The 20,368-nt window shown below is 52.8% G+C and overlaps 1 protein-coding gene across 1 annotated transcript; it reads left to right on the top strand.

The window, feature by feature from the left end:
- The first annotated feature begins 6,396 nt into the window (after positions 1-6,396).
- On the top strand, positions 6,397-18,163 carry ACER1 (alkaline ceramidase 1). The gene is made up of 6 exons (XM_066566544.1): positions 6,397-6,489; positions 13,908-14,022; positions 14,629-14,767; positions 16,094-16,231; positions 17,225-17,362; positions 17,995-18,163. Exons 1-6 carry the CDS (start codon positions 6,397-6,399, stop codon positions 18,161-18,163), a joined length of 792 nt encoding a protein of 263 aa, XP_066422641.1.
- The last annotated feature ends 2,205 nt before the right edge of the window (positions 18,164-20,368 follow it).

The raw sequence follows: 20,368 nt of genomic DNA on the forward strand, positions 1-20,368 counted from the left end.
TATTTGCAGCTCTGCAGAAGGGAAAGGAGTGGGGACATTGCTCCTGAGGGGCTCTGAGGCAGCCAAAGAGGCAAATGTTCCCATTTGGCACATCCAGCAGCAGCACCTCTCCTGCTGCTCTTGTTATTTCATCCTGACCACAATTTGTGAAACAGCTTCCCACAGCCAGGCAGAGGACAGATTCCTGCCCTTTGGAGCCAGCAAGGAGAGGGATTATCTGACTGTTCAGCATTAGCAAAGCTCCCAGGTTGCCTGCCTGTGGTTTTGTACCTGGAAGCAGGAAATTGCAGCTCTGGATTTGAAGCAGCAAAAGCTGAGGATGGCAGTGGGATGGAGCCTGTCCAGGCAGCTCCAGGGCCTCCCTGGGCATGGACAGAGTGCTGCAGCAGGGCAGCAAGGAGCCCAAATGCCCGAATTCCCTTCCTGACTCGCCCTCTGAGGATGGAGCGAAGTCATTTGTCTCCATCCACCCCGGGGCTCTGACTCACTCTGCTGAGCCAACAGCAGTGGGAATGTGGGATGCCAGCACTCCCAGCCTCATCCTCCCCGCCCTGCTCCTGCTGCCCCTCTGCCCACAGCAGCCAAGGAATAAATAAACACACGTGGCCCTGAACCACAGTGGCTGTAGTTGGTATCTCTTAAAAAAATCCCTCCTCAGCAGCAGCAGCAGTTCGGGTGGAAATCTCAATCCAAAGTGCCACAGGATGGAGCAGGTAGGACCAGCCTTGAGTTAAGCAACTGGATTTTCCCAAACTCATCTGCCAGAGTCCCCTTGTCCCAGTTTTTGGCAGCAGCAGCAGCAGAACTGCCTGCCCAGCATGGCTTGGGGGCACACAGCAATAAAATTAAATTGATTCAATATCCTGATATTTAAATGGATTAAATATTTAATTTATATTATATAAATATGTATTATATTATATATAAAAATAAATATATATATTTATTATTATATTATATATTTTATATATATATATAAAATATTTTTATATATATATTTTTACATATATATATATTATATTAAATGGTCAGCTGCCAGCTGGGCCCTGAGCTGGTCCAGCTCCTGTGAAGCTCCTGCCCCATCCCTCAGCTTGGACAAGGCTTGGGACACCCTGGGAGAGTGGAAGGTGCACAGGGGGTGGCACTGGTTGGGTTTTCATGTCCCTCCCAACCCAAACCCTCTGGATTCTGTGGTTCCACTGCCTGCTCTCAGCTGTCCCAGTGAGAACCTTGGTACCCAGAGCCTGCCCCAGGGGGGACAGAGAGGAAAAGGAGCTGGTGTTTTGCAGAGATAGCCAAAAACTCCACAACAATTAATTAAGCACCAAGACCTACTAAAGATCTTGAAAGAAATCCAAGAAAGCAGAAAAAAACCCTTAATTACTGTCCAATATGATAAAAAAATAAAACAGATTTCTACAGAAAATAAAACAAAATGCAGACCATCACTAGTAAGATGTGATCTTTAAGTAGTCACCAACTGCAAATAGAATCTTTAGTAAATTGTGGGACACAACCAGGCCGTGTGCCAGGCTTTGTGACACAGGACAGGGCTTAACCTGCACAGCCTCCTCTACTCTGTCTCACTGGGATGAGGCTGCCCAGGTTAAACCCTGGGATGTGGGGCTTGGATGAGGCTGCCCAGGTTAAACCCTGGGATGTGGGGCTTGGATGAGGCCCAGGAGCAGGAAAGGAGCAGCTGAGGGGACAGGACAGTCCCTGTGTCACTGAGCTGCACAGAGCTGAGCACAGGAGAGGAGCCAGGTGAGGGGGAGGCAGCAGGGCCCAGCAAGGAGTGAGGACTCCAGGGAAGCTTTAAAAGGAAGAATTTTCACATACAGGGAGGTTTAGAGTCTCAGAGTCCTTAAGGCTGGAAAAACCTTTAAGATGCTCAAGCCCAACCCTCAGCCCAGCGCTGCCACTGAGTTCATCACTGCCCCATGTCCCCAAGTGCCACATCCACGCTACTTTTGAGCACCCCCAGGGATGGTGACTCCATCACTGCCCTGGGCAGCCCATTACAATGCTTTACAATCTTTCTGTGAAGAAAAAGCCTCTAATTTCCAATCTAAACCTCCCCTGGAGCAACTTGAGGCTGTTTCCTCTTGTTGATTGTTGCCAGAGAGCAGAGCCTGACCCCCCCACCCAGCTGTCCCCTCCTGGCAGGAGCTGTGCAGAGCCACAAGGTCCCCCCTGAGCCTCCTTTGCTCCAGGCTGAGCCCCTTCCCAGCTCTCTCAGCCCCTCCTGGTGCTCCAGACCCTTCCCCAGCTCTGTTCCATTCTCTGGACACATTCCAGGTCCTTCTTGTCACGAGGAGCCCAAATCTCCCCCCAGGGTTTGAGGTGGGGCCTCAGCAGAGCCAGCACTGTGGGGTCTCTGTGTTACTCTCACAAGGCCCAGAAGTTTCACCCTGTGCTCCCTGGGCACCCTCCTGTCCCCAGCCCACCCTCATCATCCTCATCATCCTCAGCATCCTCAGCATCCTCAGCATCCTCAGCATCCCAGGCCCTGCTGACCACAGGCAGGAGGATGTAAACATTAGCAGGAGTGTGGAGTGAGGACTCAGCAGGAAACCAAGCTCCCTTTATGACCTAGTTCTTGATAATCAGGGGAGGTGCAGAGCCATGACACCCTCCCCAGTTATTTACCCACTGCTGGCACAGGATGTAGCAGGGATGCTTGGATGCTTCACTCACCCCAGAGGTTTTGGGGTGGGAAAACTCATTCTTTTCAAAGATGTTCACACAGACCAGGCATCACCTGTGTGGGATCTCCTTCCCAAATCCATCTCTGCCACCTTCCCAGTGGGATGGGCAAGGCAGCACTTGTTTCTCACTGAGATTCTGTGACCGTGTTCACAGGGGTTCTTGGATGAGGGAAGAGACGAGGATCTGACTCCATGTTTCAGAAGGCTTGATTTATTATTTTATTATATATATCACATTAAAACTATACTAAAAGAATAGAAGAAAGGTTTCATCAGAAGGCTGGCTAAGAATAGAATAGAAAAGAATGATAACAAAGGGTCTGTCTCAGATTTTCTGTCCGAGCCAGCTGGGCTGTGATTGGCCATTAATTAGAAACGTCCAACATGGGCCAATCACAGATCCACCTGTTGCATTCCACAGCAGCAGATAATCAATGGTTTACATTTTATTCTTGAAGCCTCTCAGCTCCTCAGGAGGAAAAATCCTAAAGAAAGGATTTTGCATAAAAGATGTCTGTGAGAAGATTCCCTGAGGAACTGGGGAGCTCCTTTCAGCCTGGGAGCTCGGTGCCTGCAGAGTCCATTGAGAGTTCCAAGTGAAGAAAAAGCAGATCCATCCCAGATCCCTTCACCATCCAGGGGTGGGGGCAGCTCTGTGGGATCCCCTCGGATCCTCTGCTCCAAGCTTGTCCTAGAAGGACACTAAGCCTGGCCTTGGTGACAGGTAACGGAGGCTCCACCATGGTGCAACACCAGCTGCTGCTGCTGCTGTGCTAATTACCCTCATTTCCAAAGCCAGGTGGATTTGTGAGGCTTTTGTAAGCCCTGGCACAGCCCAGGGCTCCCAGGGATGCTCTTTTTCATAGGAGCAGCAAAATAAATGGCTGAAATTCCCAAAGAGCTTCTCCCCATGGCAAAGGCTTGATCCCTACTCTTCAGAAAGCACAGGGACGAGGACAGGAACAGGGACAGGAGCAGGGACAAGGACAGGGACACCTCAGAGCTTGGTCTCACCCTGCCTGTGGTGTCTCCACCAGGAAGCAGTGGCCAAATAATAAGTTTCATGTTTAAGAAAACAACATACTTCTTTCAGCTCTACACGGAGGGAAAAAATGTTGTTTTGGGGGGGAAAAGTTTAATTGCTGCCAAATTTCTTGAACGCCTGAATGAGGTCCAGGAGGAAAATATTTGCAAAGCAGTCACCCAAAGGTGTCCTGTTCTGATAGTTCTTTAACTAAACAACAAAATAAACCTGCTAGAAGAAGTGAGATCTGATAACAACCTTCTTTTTGATAATAATAAAACAGCATTTGGGGATGAAGCTGAGAAGCAGCTTGAATTTAAATCCTGAAATAGGCAGCACCACCTCGCTCCACACTTTCTGGTGGAAACCCTTGCCCTGGGTTTTGTCCTTGTGCAGGGCAGTTTGTGTGGATGTTCTGTGGATGTTCCCTCCCCTGGGAGAAGCAGGGCCAGGTCCAGGTGCGTGCGCCTGCGCAGGGAGCCTGCCCGGGGGCACTGGGATGATTTCAGGCTGCATTTCCACCCCTGCTCCTCCAACCCTTCCAGCTCACGCTTCCCTGCCCTGCCTCCCTGCCCCTGCCCATCTGGGGGCACGGATATAAACCCCTCCAGCCAAAATGTTTCCTGTGGGGACCCAGCTTTGCCTGGAGGGTGCACATGACTCCTGTCCCATCCCAACTCTTTCCCTAGGGACAGAGAGAGGGGATTTTCCGGCGGCTGCTGGCGGTGAGCTCACACTGTGGGCATTCCTCCGGAGCTAGAGAGGCAGGACAGGTTGCTGCTCCAGCTTTGCTGGAAACCTTGGAGCTCCCAGAGCGTGTGGAAGCAGTGCTGGTCCATCCAGGGATCACAGGTAAGCCAGGCTGGGAGGAGACACCAGCAGCCAGTGCTGGGCACTCCATCACTGCTCCCATTTTTCTGCTTCTCCTTCTCCTCCTTCTTCTCCTTCTTCTGCCTCTCCATCCCTTCACCACCTCTCTACTGACATCCCTTTATCCATGAGCTGGGATTTGTCATCCTGGCTCCAGTTGTTTTTTCACCTTGCATTGCTGTAGAAGCGATGAGGGATGAGGAGAGAGTCCCTGGGGTGTGAAGGAGCACATGGAAACCCAGCAGAGGGAAGAGTCAGCCCTCAAACCGTTCTGCCTGCCACCTCTTGGCCTCCTGTGGCTGTGATCTCAGCTGCTCTGGGGAGCAGCCAGCCTGGATTAAGGAGAGGCCATGGTTAGAGTGGAGCTCAGCCTCGAGTCGGTCGGTCTGGTCGGAGCAGGAGCTGCAGAAGAGCTCGTTTGTGTTCCACTCCTGTGTTCCCTCCCTTTGAACTGCTTGGGAAGGGAGGCAGAGGCAGCTGTGGGAGCCTCACCCTGCTGCACACCCAGTGGACACAGTGGTGGCTCAGCTCACCCTGCTGCAAATGGGGAGTTTCTCCTCAAGGACATCATCGACTGATGAGAGGGTTTGAAACAAACTTCCCTTCCCTGCATTAGAGCTGGAAAGGTTTTCAAAGAAAAGCTGTTTGCCACCAGTGTCTCAGGAGCTTAGAGATGCCACTGAGGCAGTGTCACCTGCCTGGTGTCACCCCAAACCTGCTCACTCTGCAGGGCTGGAGCAGCACAGCTGGCTGGGTTAGTCCCACACAGCATCCAGGGACTGAACTGCTCAGCTCCAGGGAATTCCTGTCTCTGTTTTGTACCAAAAATCCAGATACCATGGGTTTGGGGGTGCTTCCAGATGCCTCTAAGGTTGGCACCTGTCTTCAATAACAGCTCTAAAGTCTCAAGGATCAAAAAAAAAATATAGCAAATAGGAAACTTCTGATGAAAATAAGATCAGAACTGCTTTTTCAAATTAATGAAAGTGCTGAGAAACAACGAGGACAGGAAAGTCTTTAACATGGGGGGGAAAACAGGCAGAAGGTGAGACTTTGTTTTTGTTTGGAGTCCCATTTGTAGCTGCAGTGCTGCCAGAGGCTGGGGCTGGCAGTGGAGAACCCGCTGGAGGTGTCAAACTCCAACCCCTTCACTGGTAAACCAGGGTGGACTTTGCCTGGGAGTGCACCCCGAGTGCAACCCAATTCAGAGGAAAGAGGCACCTCCCAGTGCTCCCAGTGCCCCAGGACTCCAGCAATGCCCAGGGTCTGTGCTGGTGCTCCAGGCCTGAGCTCCCACAAGCCGAGTTCCAGCCCTTGGGAAGATGCTGAGGAGCAGCAGTGGAGAACAGAGCCAATGAGCACCAACCTCTCAGGGCTGTCCACTCCCCAGAGGTAACTCACAGAGCACAGGGAAGTCTTCCTGGCAGGAAGGTCTGAGTCATAAAGAAAGTGAGGAGAAGGGAGAAGATGAGGTGACCAGGACTGGGCTGAAATGGGGAAGAGTCCTGTGACAGCAACAGCACCTGGCAAGAGATGTTAATGCCATGGATTGCTGACTATCCTCAGAGTCCAAGAGCATTTTCTGGGGCAATTTGCAGCTCCTGCATCGAGGGGAAATAGGAACTGCTGAGCAGTAAGATGTGTGTTGGGGAGAAGATGAGCCCTTGGTAGCTGGGTAAGGCGCTGTGCTGCAGCCACACGTGTGAGGAGCAGGGTCCCCTTTGGGTGTGCAGCCCTGTCCTCCCCTGTGCCCACCACTGACCTGCTCCTCTCCTTTTCCCCAGGGTGCTGAGGATGCCGAGCATTTTTTCCTACCAGAGTGCCGAGGTGGATTGGTGCGAGAGCAACTTCGTGCGCTCGGCGGTGATCGCTGAGTACTACAACACCGTGAGTGCCCTGGGGAGGCTGGGGCTGCTTCCAGGCACCCAGGAGCTGCTTTGGGGACCCACACAGCATGGGACATCCCTGCTTTCTTTCCTCCTCCTCGCTCCTTTGAACTTCCTGGTGCTGGAGGGTGCTGGTGTGGGGAGTGTGCTCTGAGCTTCAGGTGAATCAGGGGAGTTTTGTTGCTTGCAATGGTTGCTCCCTGAAACCTGCTGGGGTCAGGGGCATTTCTGTGTTGTGTGTGTGGGGTTGATTCCCAGTGAGAAAACTCTGGCAGAGCTCCCTCACAGCCCAGATCTGTGAGATCCTGTTATACCAGTCCTGCAGCTCTGCTGCCAGCCGGGCTAAGTCCCACACAGGGCTCACATATTCCAGCTAAATGTACAGGAGTGGCAAAATGAGAGGCAGCACTTCCATGAACCGTGTCAGGCAGGTTGGGAACACGGAACTCGGCTCAGAGCATGAGCCAGTTTCACCTCCTGTGATCCTTTATCACCCAGGCTGCCTCCAGTGCCAGTGCCTTGGCTGGAGCATCCATATCTGCCTGCAGAGGGCTGGAGATAAGCAGCTTCTCCGAGCATGTCCTGCTCCCTCAGAGCAATTAAAGAGCTCCCAGGGGTGTGAGGCATGTGGATTTACAGCCTTCCACAGGCCTTGTTTACAGCTTTTGGCAATTGCTGCCTAACACTAGAAGATCTTGTTCTCATGGAAATGGCTCTTCCTCTTTTTTTTTTTTTAAAGCATTTCCTGTTTTTAATAAATTACCTGTAATAACGATAATTCCCCAGCCCGAGTCCTGCAGGCTCCAGGGTCTCAGAGGAGGGGGCTGTGTGTGCTCACTGCCCTTTGGGGCACTCAGCAAAGAAAGATCTGCCAGTCCAGACCAGACCCTGCTTCCCTGTGGCACCCAGCTGGGTGTTTTGTGCTGTTTGCTGCTGCATGGGCTCAGAGGCGCAGAGCAGGGAAATGAGCAAGGAGATGGAGAAATCACTCAACACTCACATCAGCATCTCAGATTTCAGGGCTTGGAGCAACCTGTGTGAGTGGAACATATCCCTGCCCATGGCAAGGGGTGGAAGGGGGTGATCTTTAAGGTCCCTGCCAACCCAAACCATTCTAAATGCAGCTGGAAGTGCCCAAAGCCCCTGGGTTGGAGAGAGTGGCTGCTAACACTGCAGAGGGGCTGATTTCCACCAAGAGCATAAAGCCTGAGAGAGAAGGTTTTGGTTTTGGTGTGAATTCCTTCCTTCCAGGAGGTAAATTTGCCTCTTGTCCCAGTTTGAGACACAAGACAGCATTTTTTAAGCAGGTCTTTGGAGCTGAGGTACCACTGACACCAGGCTTACAAAGTGGCTCAGATTCCTTATCACACCAACAACTATCTCAGGAGCTCTTCAGAAGCACTTCAGTGTCTGATTCCTCTGCTGAACACCAGCTGGTGTGGCCAGATGCATGACTAATTCTTGTAGGCCTGTAATTCCCATAAAACATTAACTCTCAGCTGCCTGGCTCATTTTGTGGCACGGGTTTCTAAATTCTGTGGCTACTCCTGAAAATCTCACCCAGGTGCCCAGTCCTGGAGGAGGCCCCTGCCAGGCACAGCCTCATCCCAGGCTCCCAATGCACACCACTGGGCTTGTTGGGATGAATTCTCACTGAATTCTCACAGGCACAGTGAGGAAAAGCTCTCCAATGCATGTCTCAATGCAGATAAGAAGGAATGTGATACTGAGGGAGAGAGAGAACTTGAAATTTTGCAACTCAGAGATGCAAGAGCAGCAGTGAAGAGGCAGGTCAAAAAAAGGGAAGATCTAATGAATTTAACTTCCAACCTGATAAAAAAAGTTTAGTGATATTTGTGTGATGAAGTGGTCCAACAGAGCCAACAGAAATGGGTCTGATTTCAATACCAAGGCAAATATTAACATACAATGAAGAGATTTTTTTAAGAAAGAAAATAAGATCCCTCAATGCTGAATTCCCAGGCAGAATCCATATAATTGTATGTTGCAAGAGGGCAATGTCTGTATTTATATGACATAGGGAGGGATATGGACAAGCAAACCCTGCAGGATTTTTTCCCGGTGGTGGGACTTGCCCTTGTTCTCCTCTGTAAGACACTGAGCACCTTTTCCTCAGCAGAGAAAGAGATTTTGATGGTCCCTGCACTGCTGTCCTTTCTGCCAGGCTCAGGAGAACAGCAAAATGCCAGTGCAGGAAGGGAACAATTCTGTGTTAGGATGTGATTCCTGAGCAGCAGGAATCCAACCCTGCCATGTCAGCTTGGGCTGGCTGGCGACCCCTGCCCACACAAGGGGTGGCAGAGGAGCAAACCCCCCTAAAATCTGCCATTATCTGAGCATCTGACAACAGCCCTGACGCTGTGCTGTGCTCAGGGCCAGACCTTGGCACCAAAGGTGGGCAGGAACATCACTGACATGGGCATCAGCCCTTCCTGAGCAGCACAGCCTGTTTGGCACTGCCTGGGACCCTTCTTCACCCAGCACAGCGTGGCTGGCACTGCCTGGGTTCCTCCTTCAGCCTGTTTGGCACTGCCTTGGTCCCATCCTTGGCTGGCACTGCCTGGGTCTCACCCCTGCAGCAGCACAGGGACCCCCATTCCTGCTCTGGGATCCCCCCAGGATCAGGCTCCTTGTGATGTGCCCTAAAGAATTGTAGAAATCTAGATTATAGAAAGGGTTATAGAAATCTGGCCAGGCTGAGATCTGGAGCTATCCCTGCTGCCTGCATCCTGCAGATCCAGCTGGGGCTCAGGGCACTGTGACAGTGCTCACAGGGGTTCTTGGATGAGGGAAGAGATGAGGATGTGACTCCATGTTTCAGAAGGCTTGATTTATTATTTTATGATATATATTACACTAAAACTAGACTAAAAGAATAGAAGAAAGGATTTCATCAGAAGGCTGCGAAGAATAGAATAGCAAAGAATGATAACAAAGGTTTGTGTCTGGGACAGAGTCCGAGCCAGCTGGGCTGTGATTGGCCATTAATTAGGAACAACCACATGAGACCAATCCCAGATGCACCTGTTGCATTCCACAGCAGCAGATAACCATTGTTTGCATTTTGTTCCTGAGGCCTCTCAGCTTCTCAGGAGGAAAAATCCTAAAGAAAGGATTTTCCATAAAAGATGCCTGTGACAGGGCACCATCCCAGCTGTGATCCTACCAGCCTGCATCTTCTCTTCATCTCCCCATTCATTTTTCCCCACATTCAGGTTGCTGCAATTGTTACTGCCCTGAATTAATTGTACCAATATTTACCTCAGTGTCAATTTTCTGGAGTTTTAGACTAGCTGGGAGCCCAGCCAAGCCTCACTAAATCAGCAGGGTTTGCTCACAGAGCGTCCTCTTCAATGTCTTCCTGCCAGGCCTGCCTGGGGCTGGAGCAGAGCTGTTCTGTGCTGCTGGGGATTGCTCTGTGCCAGCCACACTCTCTCAGGCCTGCTTGGCTGGGATGCTTTTTATTGGAAATAAGCACCAGGGGTATGAGAAAAGAATGTAAACAGTACCTTGAAGTACCTAATGATACATGGTGGCTCATGGCTGGATGCAGTTCAGCCACAAAACTCTATTTATAGTGACTCAGTGACCCAGACATTTATTGTCTTCTGGCTGCTCAGGGGAGAGCAGAATTGTGCTCCAGGAGGGTCATCAGTCAGGGATTTGTCTTTCTACCCTGGTTTCTTTGCTGAAATGACTGATCCAAGATGCTGGCAATGACACCAGCAGGGTCTCTGCAGCAGCTCTGATGCTGCTCACACCCAGAACTCCTGGGTGCTCCATGGAGTGGTGAAATAAAGGGTGCAGATCTATCAGAGAAGGGTGTGTGGGGTGTCCTGGCCCACTCACATTCTCACTAATCCCATGGCTCTCCTGCCTGCCCAGAAAGTTGTGCCCAGGATGATGCAAGCACTCCCCAAACTGCTGCTTTCTACCCCAAAGCAGAGGCATTGTGATGTCAGCACCTGCAGCCTCATCCCCTACAGCACAGGCCTGGCTTTAGGAACTTGCTGCACAGCCCTGGAGAGCCCCAGAGCTGTTCCCTTCTGTGTCTGGCCCTGTGGGCTCCTCTGGCAGCTGAAGCTGCTTCACTGTTAGTGAGAATGAGCTCCCTGCCACGAGTCCTTCCCCGCCAGGAATCTCCTTCCACTGCAGAAAGTGCCTGGCTGGAGCATCCATTCTGTGAATTCTGTGCATTCTGTGAATTCTGTGCATTCTGTGCATTCTGTGAGTGAGGAGCAGCCTCTGCTGCTGTGCTTAAACCAGCCCCTCCTGCCTCAATCCCCATCAGAGGTTGATCTCACCTGTCACAGGTGAAGGTTCTGTCCCTCTGTCTCAGGCTGGAGCTGCAGAATTTGGGCTCTTCCCAATGATCCTGTTCATGCACCAGGGTTTGAGCCATGTTGCTGATCCCAGCCTCACTTCTCTCCTAGGAGAAGCAGCAAATAGTTGGGTTCAGCTGAGGCACCTGGGGCAATAACTCACATTTATTGGGGAGTGGGAGCTCAGGCAGGGGGACTCTCACATGTCCTGTCACACCTTGGCTCCAAAACCACATCCTGGACAGGGGGAGCTGCTGCTCCTGGCCAGTGTGAGCAGAGAGGTTGAAACAGAAGCTGTGCTAGGGGCTCCCAGCCTGAGCAGAAACTCCAGGAAAACTTCCAGTGGCTGTCCTGGGAGCAGAACCCTCCCAGCCACATCTGAGATGGAGCTTGCCACATCCCAGAGGGAAGACAGAAAGTCAGCATTTACAAATCAGAGTGATGAAAACCTCGTGTCCCCCACGGGGGTGGGAGCTGTTCCCTAAACTCCCAGCTTGGCTGCTCTGCAAGGAATCCCGTTTATCTTTCTGACCCTATTGGCACGGTTCCCCCGGTTCTCCCTCCCTTCTGCTATCAGATCTTGCACATCTCGTCCCGGGTTAATGAAGTGATAACGCAGCTATCATGTAATTAATGGCGCTGTTGCAATGCCCGGTGCTCGGGGATGCGGGGCTCTCCTCTCTCTTCAGTTTCCTCACTGAATTCGTGCTGGCACTTGCACTCTCCTGCCTTTTCCCCAAAGCGTTTTCCCTCTCCTTGCCTTCCAAAAGCCTCCTTAATCATTTCAAGGGAAAAGAAATGTTTGAAGCGCGGCTGTTGCTTGAACACACGGTTTGATTTCTCAGTCGTTTCCGAACAATTTGACCTCGAGGGTGCAAGTGGGAGCAGCACTTCTCTTTTCATGGCTGGAGTGGGAATTGGCCTGGGTTTGGCTCTAAGCACCTATGGAAAACAAATCCATTCAGCCCCGAGAACTGCTGCTAATGGGAGAATCAACTTGTCTCATGGAAGCCTTAGTGAAAATCAAGATGAATCTCCGGTGTTTAAGGGAATAGAGACCTCACATTAGGCATGAATTGTGTTTCCCTCTGGAATAGGAGAGGGTGTGTTCCAGAGAAATGACAACGTCCTGGTGATTTGCAGCCCTTTTACCATAAACTGGGATCCCAGGGGATCCCAGCACCGATTTTGCAGTTTACCTGGTGCTGCTGAGGGGGGGAGACTCCAGCTGTGGATGCCAAATTCCATGGGTGGGGTCTGGGTCAGCGTGGAGCTGGAAGATGAAAGGAAAAGGATTGTGAGGCTGAGATAAAAGTCACGCTGGTGCTTTGCCAAATGGCACTTGAGCAGATGGCTGCAGAGCCCCAAAGAGCTGTCTGGCAGGTAAATGCAGCACCACAATCCCAACCTTTCATAAGCAAAAACCATTTTCACCGGGGAGGCCATGCTTCCCGCTGACATCCCCTCCCTGAGCTTGCAAAACCAGGTGAAAAAGGCAAGGTAGGAACCCACAGAGGGTAATTAAATGAGTTCAGATTTCCCTTCCCTGTGCTGCAGAGTGGAGCAGGCCTGGCGCAGCAGACAGGTCCAGGCTTTGGGCACTCATTGCTCCTCCCCAGCTCCCACATTTTGCCCATCAGCGTCTCCTCTCTGCAAAGCACTGGCACCTTCAGCCAGCCCAGCAAGAGGCTGAGCCCCAGCACCATCCCCTCTTCCTCATCACCATCACCTCCTGCCCAGCACCATCCCCTCCTCTCCAGCTCCATCCTCTCCCCCCCAGCACCATCCCCCTTCCTCATCACCATCCCTTCTTCCTCAGCTCCATCCCCTCCTCTCCAGCACCATCCTCTATTCCCCAGCACCATCCTCATCCTCAGCACCATCCCCTCCTCTCCAGCACCATCCCCTCCTACCCAGCACCATCCTCTATTCCCCAGCACCATCCTCTATTCCCCAGCACCATCCCCTCTTCCCCAGACTAATCAAAGTCGGTCAAAGAAGGAATTTTGCAGAGTTGGAAACCAGAGCAGAATCATTCCTCTGTGTTCATTTGCCAGGTGTGTTTAGAGGAGGTTGATGACCTCATGTAATTACCAGTGTCCAGAACACCTCTCCTCCCCAGGCCAAGTGGCTTCACACCTGACACCACAGGATGTCACCTCAGTCCTGCCTGTTCCCACCTACTGATGTCCTGCTCATCCTGCTGCTCCCACCACACCCACTCCCAGGTCAGGATGTTTTGCTGACCTTGCCTTGCTGTGCTGGCTGAGCTCCTCACACCCTCCCAACCCCTCACAGGGTGGCTGGAAGGGTCAGGAGCCATCCAGGCAGCTCCTGGAGGGTCTGGGTTGACATGAGAGGGAGATGGATGAAAACAGAGGAGTTGTTGGAGGCACCAGGCAGCTGAAGATAAACCAGCATCACCCAAAAGGGACACAGCAGCTCACGCTGGGCTTGCTGGCCCTGAGGGAGGGCAGAGGTGTCTGCAGCCACTGCTGGCTGCCACAGCAAGAGCTGCCCTTCCAGTTCCAGCCTGGCTTCTGGAGAAACACCTCTGCCCTCTGCCTGTGCCAAGAACAACCCCTGCTTCCTGCTGGAGATCAGGGTCCTCCTCACACACAGAGACACTGAGCCACGTGGTGGGATGGGGCTTGCCCAGGAGTGTCGCAGACATCTTTTATGGAAAATCCTTGCTTTAGGATTGCTCCTCCTGAGAAGCTGAGAGGCCTCAGGAACAAAATGTAAACAATGGTTATCTGCTGCTGTGGAATGCAACAGGTGCATCTGGGATTGGCCTCATGTGGTTGTTTCTAATTAATGGCCAATCACAGCCCAGCTGTCTCAGACAGAGAGCCCGAGCCACAAACCTTTGTTATCATTCCTTTCTATTCTTAGCTTAGCCAGCCTTCTGATGAAACCTTTCTTCTATTCTTTTAGTATAGTTTTAGTGTAATATATATCATAAAATAATAAATCAAGCCTTCTGAAACGTGGAGTCAGATCCTCATCTCTTCCTTCAACACAAGACCCTGTGAGCACGGTCACACAGGAGCTGAGTGTGCCTCTTGTTTTTCAGATCAGCAATGTGAGCTTCTTTCTGCTGTCCCCTGCCCTGCTGTACCTGAACAGGCAGTACTGCCAGAAGAAGGCTGTGCCCCTCTACTTTGTCTCAGGGCTGCTCATCCTCGTAGGTGGGTGCCAGCACTGTGGGAAAACTCAGACAGGTTGCCAGACTACCCAACATGAGACCTTTGGAGGGTCTCAGTGGCCAAAGCAAAGGGAAAACTGGGATGGGCAACCAAGCAGCCAGGTGTGTTTGAAGCCTGCAGCCCATGGTTGCTGCCAGCTGTGGATGTGCAGCTTCCAGCCCTGTAATCCCCATGGTGTGACTGGACTGACTCAGTCCAGCCCCCTTGAACAGCAAAATCCACACCCTGCTCTTCAGAAATGGTGGGTCTTGAGGAATGGTGGGTCTTCGGGAATGGTGGATCTTGAGGAATGGTGGATCTTCGGGAATGATGGATCTTTGGGAATGGTGGACCTTTGGGAATGGTGGGTCTTCGGGAATGGTGGATCTTGAGGAATGGTGGATCTTGAGGAATGGTGGATCTTCGGGAATGGTGGATCTTCGGGAATGGTGAATCTTCAGGAATGGAGGATCTTCAGGAATGGTGAATCTTGGGGAATGGTGGATCTTCAGGAATGGTGGATCTTCAGGAACAGCCCCCAAGAACCTCCCAGGGCTGGTGGGAGGAGGATGGAGCTTTGTCATCCCAAGGTGCCCTTGCTCCTTGCAGGTCTCTTCTCCATGTACTTCCACATGACCCTGAGCTACGTGGGACAGCTCCTGGATGAGCTCTCCATCCTCTGGACACTGGCTGTGGCTTATTCCTTCTGGTACCCACAGGCTTACTTCCCCAAGTGCATCAAGACCAGGTATGACCTGAGGGGCATGGTCAGGCTCTGAGGGGAGGGATGGGACACTGACACTGAGGTGTAGTGACCCACAGATCCCCCAGTTCCCCTGCAAGGGGTCAGCTCTGAGGTACCTGAAGGGCTTTAGGATCAGGCCCTCCTTATGGTGCTGACAGAGGAAAAGTCAAAATCCTCCTCTCAGCTGGAGCTGTTTGTGTCACTGCAGAGGAAACTTTGCATGGAGAATTTCAAAATTAATTAGGAAATGAAACATTCCTGAACATTAACATTCAATTACTCATGCTGTCAATCTGTTCCAGCATCCCCTGTCATCCACAGAGAGATTTCCCTCAAGGCTGAGGGGGTTTCCCATAGGACAAGATGGTCACAGCCCTCATTTCAAGGAGGAGCCCAGCAGAAAGGATGGGGCCACTGGGAGGGCATGGACCAGCTTGTGATGGTGTTCACAGGGGTCTGAGGATGAGGGAAGGGATGAGGATCTGACTCCATGTTTCAGAAGGCTTCATTTATTATTTTATGATATATATTACATTAAAACTATACTGAAAGAATAGAAGAAAGGATTTCATCAGAAGGCCAGCTGAGAATAGAATAGGAAAGAATGAATAACAAAGGTTTGTGTCTGGGACAGAGAGCCTGAGACAGCTGACTGTGATTGGCCATTAATTAGAAACAACCACATGAGCCCAATCCCAGATGCACCTGTTGCATTCCACAGCAGCAGATAACCATTGGTTACATTTTGTTCCTGAGGCCTCTCAGCTCCTCAAGAGGAAAAACCCTAAGGAAAGGATTTTTCATAGAAGATGTCTGAGACACCAGCAGAGTGGGAACCCAGCAGGGCTTTACTCAGGGGATGTCCCCTCCTGGCTGGAGCCCTCTGAGCCAGCCCAGCTCCTTGCAAGGACCTGCTCCAAGGCTGCTCTTCCCATGCCGAGCAGGAGGTCACCAGGAGTTCACAGAGGAGACACAGCTGGGGGAGAGAGAGGGACTTGGGAAGGGATTTGCATGTGAAAGGCCCCTCTGAGCCGTGTTGTTGCTCAGGGAGCCCAGAGCGGTGTTTGCACAGCCCTTCCCTGTGCAGAGCTCCCTGCCCGTGCCTCACCCTCACCCCAGGAAAGTGCAGGAGCTGCCTCTGGGCTGTGCCCGGGGTCTGTCACAGACCCACTGGGGGCTGCCACCTCACCCTCCCTGCCAGGACCCCACAGACACTGAGTCAGCCACATGCAGACAGAAGGGAGGTGCTGGAGAAGCTTTGCCCCTCTCAGGACCTTCCCCATCCTGTGAGCCCTGGTGGCACTGACACTCTGTCCCAATTCCCCTCAGGAGGCATTTCTTCTGGCTGACTGGTATCACCACCATCATCAGCACCCTGATGTCTTTTGTCAAGCCCACCCTCAATGCCTACGCTCTCAACTGCATCGCCTTCCACCTGCTGTACCTGACCTGGAAGGAGCTCAAGAAGTAAGGAGGGGGTCAGGGGTTACCTGCAGCTCCAGCTGTGCTCCTGCTGGGCAGTGACTCCGTCCTCAACAGTGACCTGAGCCCAAGTCCTCACCAGCCACGTGTACTTGGGAGGGAGCAGGCAGAGGCTGAGTGGGCAGTGGGGTACAGGAAGGGCACCTGGCACAGGTGGCCATGCAGAATGGGGATAACCCATGGGACAGTGGTGGAATCATCATCCCTGGAAGTTTTCAAAAACCCATGGGACAGTGGTAGAATCATCATCCCTGAAAGTTTTTAAAAACCCATGGGACAGTGGTAGAATCATCATCCCTGAAAGTTTTTAAAAACCCATGGGACAGTGGTAGAATCATCATCCCTGGTTTTCAAAAACCCATGGGACAGAGGTGGAGTCATCACCCCTGAAAGTTTTTAAAAACCCATGGGACAGTGGTAGAATCATCACCCCTGAAAGTTTTTAAAAACCCATGGGACAGTGGTGGTGTCATCACCCCTGGAAGGTTTCAAACACAGGGCATTTTTGAAAACATCCCTGGAAGGTTTCAAAAATGCCCTGTGGATGTGGAATTTGAGAACAGGGTTTTGTGCTGAACATGGAGGTGGTGCTGGGTTAAGAGCTGGACATGATGATCTTAGTGGTATTTTCTAACTTTTACACTTCTATGAGTCCATGATTCTCCCCCTTGGCTGCCATCTCTGCAGCTCCTTCCCCTTTGTGGGGCTTTTGGGAACTAGTGTGGGGCTGGAAGAGCCCACCAGGGTCTGGAGAGAAAGACAGGAGTGCTTTGGCATCTCCCAGCATCATCCTCACCCCCAGAAAGTCAGAAATCCTCTCCCCAGAGCCACACTTCTCCAGTTCCCGTGGAATACTCTCCAGAAGGAGCTTGCTGGGGTTTGCACTGCTGCATGTGCAGGCAGGAACCAGCCCTCTTTACAGCCCCCTTTCCTCCCAGCATGATTACTGTGCTCCCTGTCCCTCCCTGTGTCCTCCAGGTGCAATGACAAGCGGGTTCACCGGATGGCTGCAGTCATGGTGATGTGGTGGGCCCTGGCCATCACCAGCTGGATCAGTGACCGCTGGCTCTGCTGGCTCTGGCAGGCCATCAACTTCCCCTACTTCCACAGCTTCTGGTAAGGGCTCCAGGAACCCCAGCCCAAACATTTCCTGGCCTGAAAGGTCCATGGCAGAGAAATAGAAAAATTATTTCCCCACCCTCTCCCCCTTTCCTGTCACTATTGGTGTTTCTCCTCACTCAGCCCAAGGATTCACTGTTTAATGTCCCTCTCCACTTCCACACTGTTTTGCAAGTGAAATGGTTCCAGAAATCCCTCCAGGTGGGCTCTCAAAGGGCTGTGGCTGCTCCCAGGCTGCTGTGTGAAGTGCAACATCCTCAGGCTTCTTTTAGCAGCCAAACTGAGAGGCAGGGCTTTGTTTGGAGCTGACATTTCAGTGCCTGCCCAGGTGGGGCTGCAAGTGCTGCACACCCAGATCCATCCCCACAAAGCACTGGGATGGCTGGGACAGACAATGCAGCCAGGAAATGAGGAATGGTTGGAATGAGTCCCCTCTGCCACCCCAGCCCTGCTGCACCAGGAATTGTCCCCAGCCCAGCTCACAGAGCCCTGCCAGGATCTCCCTGTAGGCACAAACCCTGCAGGACACAACACTCCCTGCAGCCCTGGTGGGGCCTTTGGGGGCTGCAGCCTCAGGGTGACCATGCCATGACCCTCTGGCCAACAGACATTTCTGGTTTCCTTGTCAGGCACGTGCTGATAGCCCTGTCCCTGCTGTACTGCTGCCCTCTGGTCATCTACTTCGACGTCAGCTACGAGATGCCCTCGTTCAAGCCCAAGCTGGAATACTGGCCCAGCGACTCGTGGCCTGTTGTGGTGCCCTATGTCACCCTGGAGGAGCCCCACAAGCAGTGCTAGAGCTGGGTGCCCTCAGGCCTCCCTGGGCACGGGCTGTGTGTGATGCTCACACTCGCTTGTGTTCCTCCTGTTCCTCAGGCAGGGGCAGCGTGGAAGGGGCAGGGAGCAGCTGAGGCCTCGTGATGCTGGGCATGAAGCAAGGTGGGAGCCCACAGGTGCCTCGGGAGGCTCTGCCCAGGTTGGGGTTCAGGGAGCTGGAGGTTTCCTCCAGCACAGCCCCACGAGGGGGAAGGGACACGGTGCTGCTTCTGTGTCCTCTGTGTTAGTCAAGCACCAGCACCCCTCGCTGACAAGGGCACAGCGGAGAACACTGAAGCCAAACTGGTGGCAGCTGGGTTTGTTGGGGCTGCTCTAATTATTATTATTAACTCTATTTATTGATGTATGTGGTTTTACTCAGGACAGCTGTGCATTAAAGCTGTGGACACTGACTTATACTGAAGCCTTTTTTTTTCCCCTCTGACTGCACCACATCCTCTTGTCTGCCAGTCACTCCCACAGACAGGGTGGCCAAAGCTCTCTCTGACCCAGGGAGAGAGAGGGAGAGCTGTTCATAAAGAGACATCCTGGATGAGAGCCAAAAGAGGCTCTGCTGGCCCAGGTCCTGGGGTGCCCTGCCCCAGGCTCTTCCCCTTCCTCAAACCCCAGTGGCTCATGTTCCTCCCCTCCTCTGAGTCCTCAGAGGCCACAAAGGTAACTTGGAGACTCCTCTGCTTTCTGGAAGGGCTGTGTGGGGGCAGGATGAGGCAAGGAGCCAGGATGGTCAAAGCTGGCTGAAGGAGGGGATTGTCCCACTCTGCTCTGCCCTGGGGCAGCCTCACCTCCAGTGCTGGGGGCACTTTGGGCACCACGAGATCAGAAGGAGCCAAAGCTGTTGGAGAGTGGCCAAAGGAGGGACACGGAGCTGGGGAAGGGCTGAGGAGCAGCTGAGGGCACTTGGCTGGTTCAGCTGGAGCCCAGGAGACTGAGGGGAGGCTCCTGGGGGCTGCAGCTCCTGCCCAGGGCAGGCACAGGGGCAGGGGCTGAGCTCTGCTCTGGGACAGGGACAGGAGCCCAGCAAGGGCTGGAGCTGGGCCAGGCCTTGGCATGGAGCTCAGGGCAAGGTTCTGCCCCCCGAGGCTGCTGGGCACTGCCCAGGCTCCCCAGGGAATGGTGCCAAGGCTGCCAGAGCTCCAGGAGCTCCCAGGGCTGCTCAGGGTGGGGTTCTTGGGGTGCCTGGGCAGGGATGGGGCTGCACTGATCATCCCTGAGGGTCCCTTCCAGCTCAGGATATTCTGGGATTCTGTGACATGAGATAAAACTGTCATGACCTTTGCAGGAACAGAGATGTAGAGCCTTAGAGAAGGACACTGCTGTGCTTTGCAGGTTGTCCCTGCTGCTGCTCTCTCAGCCATGGGACACTCTCCTGTTCCCTAAACCTTGCTGCTCACAGTGCCAGGCTGAGCCTTATGCTGGGTCTGGGTCCTGGCCCAGCCTGCAGGGACTGTCCCTGAGGGTGGCTCCCTGCAAAGCAGCCACACCAAGGGAATGTCATTCCAGGCAGCATTTTTGGGCTCTGGCGAGTAAAGCAACAGCAGAAGCACTCTGGATTTTATCTCCGGGGGGAAAGTGAGGGGCAGCGCCTTCTGCCACGGCTGCGGCCGCCTCGTGGCTCCCTCTGCAATGGTCCCCAGGGCCACTAGATGGCAAATTTGGCTCATGAACCCCGAGCAATATTTCTTCCTGGGGGAGAAATACCTTGCCATGGACTGGACTCCCAGGCCTGGTCCCTCTGTTCTCTGGGTTTAGATATGGGAATCCACAAAATCAGAGGGTTTTGGGAAAGCTGCTAAAGGCATCTGCTGCCTGAGATGTGAGAGCTGCTAAAGGCATCTTCTCATTGTTATAACCACGTAATGAGGCTGAAAAATCAAACAGCTCAAGGCAGTTCCACAGCAGTCCCGTCCCGTTTGTGACTTGCAAAGAGCCCCTGGCCAGCGATAGTCAGACACCCCTCCTGCAGCACGGCCACCCCTCAGACACCTGCACAAGGTGCAGGGCACTGGGACCTCGCATCTCCAGCCTGTGCATGCCCCTGGCTGCCCATCCTGGTGCCCATCCAGTCTCTTTGCCTCTTTGTCTCCCCTGCGTGCCACCACTCCCACCTCTCCCCTCATCACCCCGTCTCCCTTTCGCTGACCCTCCCTGCCTCTCTCCCCCTTCCTC

The sequence above is a fragment of the Molothrus aeneus genome, chromosome 27, assembly GCF_037042795.1.
Source record: "Molothrus aeneus isolate 106 chromosome 27, BPBGC_Maene_1.0, whole genome shotgun sequence".
In the NCBI taxonomy this organism is placed as follows: domain Eukaryota; kingdom Metazoa; phylum Chordata; class Aves; order Passeriformes; family Icteridae; genus Molothrus; species Molothrus aeneus.

Bases quoted from the DNA above. Each gene is read 5' to 3' on its own strand.
- ACER1 (XM_066566544.1), top strand. From the start codon at position 6,397: ATGCCGAGCATTTTTTCCTACCAGAGTGCCGAGGTGGATTGGTGCGAG. The intron at 14,023-14,628 runs GTGGGTGCCAGC...TGCTCCTTGCAG, and splicing joins AGGGCTGCTCATCCTCGTAG to GTCTCTTCTCCATGTACTTC. The intron at 17,363-17,994 runs GTAAGGGCTCCA...TTTCCTTGTCAG, and splicing joins CCCTACTTCCACAGCTTCTG to GCACGTGCTGATAGCCCTGT.